The sequence below is a fragment of the Xenia sp. Carnegie-2017 genome, unplaced genomic scaffold (genome assembly GCF_021976095.1).
Source record: "Xenia sp. Carnegie-2017 unplaced genomic scaffold, XeniaSp_v1 HiC_scaffold_25, whole genome shotgun sequence".
Classification (NCBI taxonomy): domain Eukaryota; kingdom Metazoa; phylum Cnidaria; class Anthozoa; order Malacalcyonacea; family Xeniidae; genus Xenia; species Xenia sp. Carnegie-2017.
Genome location: NW_025813488.1, coordinates 3778717 through 3785514, shown reverse-complemented (window position 1 = coordinate 3785514; position 6798 = coordinate 3778717). Strand labels below are relative to the sequence as shown.

At 31.8% G+C, this 6798-nt stretch overlaps 1 protein-coding gene across 2 annotated transcripts; it reads left to right on the top strand.

The window, feature by feature from the left end:
• The first annotated feature begins 603 nt into the window (after positions 1 to 603).
• Positions 604 to 4546, top strand: LOC124452606 (17-beta-hydroxysteroid dehydrogenase 14-like). 2 transcript variants are annotated; one of them, XM_047003191.1, is made up of 9 exons: positions 604 to 896; positions 1681 to 1719; positions 2038 to 2135; positions 2211 to 2277; positions 2369 to 2460; positions 2565 to 2669; positions 3206 to 3273; positions 3376 to 3472; positions 4015 to 4546. In XM_047003191.1, the coding sequence occupies exons 1-9, from the start codon at positions 806 to 808 to the stop codon at positions 4150 to 4152; spliced, it is 795 nt and encodes a 264-aa protein (XP_046859147.1). In that variant the 5' UTR covers positions 604 to 805; the 3' UTR covers positions 4153 to 4546. The 2 variants fall into 2 exon arrangements, with proteins under 2 accessions (XP_046859147.1, XP_046859146.1); XM_047003190.1 differs by having other exon boundaries at positions 2565 to 2759.
• Positions 4547 to 6798: the final 2252 nt, after the last annotated feature.

The window sequence follows — 6798 nt, the reverse complement described above, 5'->3', positions numbered from 1 at the left end:
TTAGTTGTCTTCGTAAAACATTCAGAACGACCATTACAACGACTTAAATGATAAATGAATTTGATGATTCGAAGTCTTCAGAAGAAATGATATGTCATTCAGTGGAGAGTGTACGGTCGCAACAAAATTCTAATTTTCAAATTCTTTGGAATTCAGGTGGATTAAGTGTCAAGTTTGATAATTAAATATTGTGTCAAACAAGTGTCAAACAAAGGCGAGTTATTTTGGATACTTTTAATAGAACAGGCAATAATTTTATGCTAATTTATGTCGACAACAACAGCATACATCCCAAATTCAAAATGTACCACAAATCTGATCCACCTTGAAACACTCGAAACCTTTTTTGGGACTAACTAGTTGACTGTAAGCATAGACATGTAAAATTCAGTTTTCAAATATATACCAATTAAGTTTATTAATAAAAAATATGAATGTAACGTTTTAACACGTGCTAAGTGAGAGTGTGACACGTGCAACAATTTGTCAAAAACCTGTATAAAAAAACTTGTACAAAGCATCCAATGAATGGTTTCAAAATAGTAAACATTACTTCATCATTTTATCATTATGTCATGCTTAAATGCAAGATACGCCAATTTCTAAATATTCAGTATCATCGAAACGTTGACCAAGAATCATATGCAACAGTTGATCTGCGTCCAAATTTGTTTTGCTTCTAATTTGAATGCATAAATAGAAAACAAAGACATATTGCAACTGCTTCAGTGCTTCTTTATTTCTTTCCCTTTCATTAGTCGACAAACACGTATTATTCACGTATATCTACAATCTACTGCCTGCAATGGCGACGGAAAGATTGCGTTACAAAAACAAAGTTGTTATAGTCACGGGAGGGTCAAAAGGTATTGGTGAAGGAATTGTACGAGAATTTGGTGAGTATTATATTTAGCAATAATCTATATTCAGCATGATTTCTCCATTATCATATGACACTCTAGTTATGAACATTTCTTGTTCCAATGAAATAAGGAAGTGCTCAAGAAATAAGGCGTTATATGTTTCAACCTTTAATGTCATACGTCTTTAAACAGAATTTTTTTTCATGAATTTTTTTGTTTTAGAAACATCGTGATGTAAGCTTTGAGTCACTCGTTACATCACATGTAATTAAATAACTAACTCTCCTGGGGTTTCGTATTTTGTTGATTTAATTTTCCATTAAAGTTATGTAATTAAAGTTACCTCATACAAAACTGCTTGTTATTTTCCTTTATTCAATAGTTGTGAGAGTAAAAAGTACATTTTGTGTTCATCTTGAGCAGCTTAAATGTGCTTTTAAATCATGACTTAAAGAGAGATTATTTCCAAAGAGTTTTTCCTCAGACAATATTTAAAATTATCAAAGTCATTGACAATATTGATGCACATGTTAAATACAAATATCATTATATGGTTTAAAAAATTAAAAAATTTTCTATATGTAGTTGTTTGTTATAAGAAATATTTATTTATAAATTATTTCTTCATTATGATACCCTAAAATAAATATTTTACCACATAACTTCAACTGGCAGGTTGAACTATAAACTAACATGACAATTCTGATCTGTTATTCATAGACTTGAACATGCTTATGTCAGTTTAACCACGAGGGCTTTTTATTAGATATTTGTTTGCTAACCACCTTACTTAACTTTGAATGGCTCTTTTTTGTAGTAAATGAAGGATCAAAAGTTGTTTTTTGTGCACGCAAGGGTATGTTAATGGCATCATTTTTAACCCTAAATACATACTAAATTCATTAAATACATACTCAGTGTATTGCAAAGAACATTTTAAATGCCTTAATAACTTCATGAATAGATTTGTTTTTTTTTACTTCTTTCTTGAGATATTTTACTTTATTTATTATGCAAAGAATCACTGTGACATCACATTTGTGACACCACAAACTGTGTATTAAAATTTGGTTTTATTAGAACTTTAAAGTGCACATTAGTCAATATCACCATGACTACAATCTCCATTGTCTTGTAGAATAATGAAAAATTCTCATGTTGAATAAAATTGCAGAGGCTGATGGAAAGGTTTTAGAAACAGAAATTAACAAAGTTGGACCAGGAGAGTCATTCTTTGTTAAATGTGACGTTCAAAAGGAAGAAAATTTAAAGGTTCAATCACTGTAATCTCTACAGCTGTGTAGCCCTGAGTTTCACCTTTCAACATGTTTTGCAAATCTTTCTTAGAATCTTGTTCATAGAACTGTTGAAAAATATGGAAAAATTGATTGCGTGATCAATAACGCCGGATGGCGTAAGTGCTCACTGTGTTGTCATGATTACTTTATGCTGTTGTTTAAGTTCGTTTTAAATTTTAATCCATGTATATTTATTTAATTGCAAAGATCCATCTTATAAAACAATTGATGATACAAGCGCTGAAGACTTCGCGTCTTTATTCAACCTTAACGTTGTCAGTTATTTTCTTTTATGCAAGGTATATCTTGTATTTTAAATTAAATAAAAATTACCATATCACAGGATGTCAAGACAAAAACGAGTTCAGATGGACGAAATCAAACAGTTTTCGTCATTATTTAGATGACCCTTCCTTATCTTCGTCAATCAAAGGGAAATATCATTAACATTTCAAGTTTAGTGTCAATGATTGGTCAAGAAGGTGCTGTAGCATACTGTGCAACTAAGGTAATGATTGGTCTAGAAGATGCTGTAGCATACTGTGCAACTAAGTTGATGTTTGGTCTAGAAGATGCTGTAGCATACTGTGCAACTAAGTTGATGTGATGGTTACTGAAATCTCTAAATGGAATTTCGGAACAAAGTTCGGATTTCTTTCTTGGCTATATTTACAAGAATTAAAAACAGTACACTCAAGGATAGACATTAGCTATCAATCCTCGCATGTATAGTAAACTGTTTTGAAGTGGATTTTTTGTTATTCACCTCCATTAGAATTTACCTTGTGACGTATATTGAACGTTCTCGACGACACAAATTATGGCATCTATCAGATATGCAGACGAGAACTTCGTTTAATTTAATTGGTTGTACAATCGGCATGTTTTACGTAGCAAGATTTTCATCTACACACTGTAACGTAATTACGTAATGTTAAGCACAATCGCAATTTATTACAGAATAAAGTTAAGTTAGTTGTGTCTTTGCTGTTCAAAAAAATTATTTATTTCATTTTTCATCTTTGCGTTTTCACTTACTTATAGGGAGCAATTGCGTCTATGACTCGGGCTCTCGCTGTCGATGAAGCAAAACACGAAGTGCGAGTGAACTGGTAACTAGTAGTTGAGAGCAAACTGCGTCATTTTGATTGCGTTATAGAAAAAACCTTGAATGTAATACGATTTTATAGATATTTAACATTATGTTTTCCCAGTGTATCACCTGGAAATGTTTGGACTCCACTGTGGGAAAAATTGGCATCTGAACAATCAGATAAAGAAGCTGCAATAACAGCCGGAGAAAAAGCACAGGTATGAGATGAAAAATGTATTTTCCATGTGTCATGAACACGCTGGATTTATATACTATAGCACAGGGATCTCCAAACTTTACAGCCAGAGGGCCACATGAACTTTCATCCAGCATGTTGAGGGCCGAAGAATATAAAAATTTCCACGTTATCCTTCAGCTTTTTAAATTTCACAATGTGCTTGAAACGGAAGTAGGAAGTTGGGAGAAAAATTGACGTAAGCCACTCTTGCTAGTTGGCTTGCGACATAACGTGAACTTTCTGCACAAAGTTTATTTTGTTTAATAATAATATTATTTTTTCTTAAGTGCCTCTGCGGGCCGGATTGAGAGGCCCAACGGGCCGTAGTTTGGAGACCCCTGCTATAGCAGTATATAAATTATCCTTCTATAAACTATCCAGTTATCCTTCTTTAATTCAACTTTGCGTCATTTATCAAAAACTGGAAGCAACTCATTTTGCTCACAATTTCAACCAAAATTCTGCATTTAGTCATGAATATCAAATTTGGCAAACAGTAAACACACTTTGGTTTTTTTCCAGTTATTGGGTCGTATGGGAACTTTGGAAGAAATGGGAAAGTGTTGTGTTTATCTTGCTTCCGAAGGCACATTTTGTACTGGAATTGATCTTCCTCTGAGTGGCGGTGCCGAACTGAACTATGGAGAAAAATCTAAATAATGAAATTCAAGATATCATCCTCCAGAATTTCTTTTTAGAGGGTGATTAGTAATGTGGGGAGGAATGGGATTGAGTTTTGACGAACGTAAAACAGGCTATAACTTTAGTTTTGTTGTATATTCAAAAATCTAGTTTTTGAGATGGAGCGTTTTCTTTTGAAATTAACTTCATAAACATCCCGGATGCTCTACGTGTCATGTTTCTCGCGTTGTTTATTGATTGTTACATTAAGTTTGATTGATTTCGTGATATTTATGAAAAATTGATTTATAGCGTTGATCGACGAGAGATAGCTTTTGTCGACTAGAGATATATTTTAAATAATTGTTAAAGTGTATACATCCAATCTTATCACATTTTTATTATTTTTAGAAATATATTCTAAGAGGCGTAACTAGAACGTTAATTGGGGTGCATATTCATATATTCCGTCGTGCCCTACTGATTTCTTTTGAAAGTGATTTGAATTTCAAAATTTGTCGATTTTCAAGACAATCCGATGTTTTACGCTCATTTCTGATTTATCTTATCCCAAATTTTCCCGATAATTGCCGAGCTATTCCGGTAATTATCGAGTTCGTCCGAGGTTTTCCGTCAACGTCCGATCTTAAAAATTGAATGTAACATGAACCTTTTGCAACTGCAGAATCTTCTGTTATACAAGGTAGGAAAGAATGATGATTTGATAAAAAAGGAAAAATATTAATGCTTATTTATTATAGATTTAAAGCTTCCCCATTTCCTGAAAATATTAATGAATTTTGGTGTTTTACTGCTTGAAATGAAGATGTGACATGTTATTAAGTTTCATATTATCTTATATACATATATATTTAAATTTTTTAATGCATACATGTTTTGGCAAACTTATGTAAATCTTCGGTGCAGTATAATAAATGAAATATATACATAGAGTTAATTTATTATGAAATATGATACACGATGTATTTATAGACAAAAGAGAGGGATGCGGAAGTTATTTACAATATTCTTGTGATTAGGGGTATTAAGTTAATTTACCAATTAAAGATAGCATTGACATGCTGAATTTGTATAATAAGATTAGGCTTAAGTTTTTTGATGTACAGTGCTTCTTTTAGTTTTAAAGAAGGAGTGTGGGCACTGTCTAATGTACAAAAGCAAGATTGTGAGTATTTAGATTTGCAGTGAGGTGATGAGAGGAGTTTTTGAATATGTGAGAGTTTTTATCAGAAGCAGTATGTTCTTTAATTCGTGTGAAGAGGTGTTATAGGAATTGCATCCCACATAAGAGAATTTGTTAACCACATTGTAAATATTTCATTAATTATACTGCACCGAAGATAGCATAAGTTTGCCGAAACAAGTATGCATTAAAAAAATTAAAAAAAGTTGTTGTTTATGTTAATTGTCTCATTTCAATCATGCTGCTATGAAATTTTGGATATATATATTTGGCTACACAATTTCAATAAAAATGACTGCTGGATTTGCTGGAAATTGTGCAGGATGTGTAACTCTCCTATCCTTTGTTAGAGCGGTAGAGGGCTGTTAGTAAAATGGGGTGGGTGTTAAGTTTCCTACAAATTAGTAATATACCAAACAAGCAAAATCTAGTGTGATTAGTCCTTAGTGAAGTACATTTTCAAAAAGCTCCTAATACTAACAAAAAACTTACAGTGGTAAGCAGTAAAAATTCTGACATAATATCAAACCCATCATAATACAATCCAAGCTAAAGGACAATTCATGTTAATTCCATATAAACATTTTAATGACTGAGCAATTTTTATTTAAAATAATATGAAATTTGACAAGCATGACTCACCAAGGCTCCCTAAATACCACCATGTAAATATGGTACTCAAGAGTTTACTCATTTTTCAATAATTAGCATAATTATGAAAGTAACAGACATTACACCAGATTAGACATAATTGTTTACCCATAACTATTGCTTCATCACAAATTATTTAAGGTAGATTTTGAATATTCAGGATTGCTTGTTTGAAGCAACATTCTCTATTTTGCTCTATTCTGCTCCTTGAAAAAATGAGAGTTTTTTTGGCGACATCACATAGTTGCCATAATAGAAATTACACATTTGTTATATATCAATGATATTTGTACAAACAAAAAATTTGTTTTGCTTAGCTTCCTGCAATTTTTACAATGATTATTGCAAATTTGCGACTAAACATGACCACAAACATCTACAAATACCACAAACATCTTTATTTCTTTTAAATAATTACGATGAATAATTACTTCTAGTTTCACATTGTAAATCATTCGCACAAAACACACATTTGTTTAAACAAACATCTAAAATTCTTTAAAGGGGGGTTACAAAATCTCTTCCCTACTTACAAACATCTTCAAACTATTTTATAAAAAGACAAACCCCCCAATAAACCGTAATATTTTTCATAATCTTTCTGAATAAGACTGTGTTGGCCCTACCTAACGGCAAGAATTCTTTCTAAAATCATGCGTGAAAGAAACGGTAAACTATTCAAACCAACATCAAATGCTATTGGTCAAAATTCGTCACATGTTACATACGTCATTTAGCAAGACATGAAAATTCATCAAATTCTGCAAACAATACTTTATACCATCGTTTAGAATACCTAAGTAGCAATACATCTCTTCTATTTAATATAC

Excerpts from the sequence above, each read along its gene's own strand:
- LOC124452606 (XM_047003190.1), top strand. The coding sequence starts at position 806 with ATGGCGACGGAAAGATTGCGTTACAAAAACAAAGTTGTTATAGTCACG. Across the intron at positions 1,720-2,037 it reads TGTTTTTTGTGCACGCAAGG|AGGCTGATGGAAAGGTTTTA; the intron begins GTATGTTAATGG and ends ATAAAATTGCAG. Across the intron at positions 2,461-2,564 it reads GTTATTTTCTTTTATGCAAG|ATGACCCTTCCTTATCTTCG; the intron begins GTATATCTTGTA and ends GTCATTATTTAG.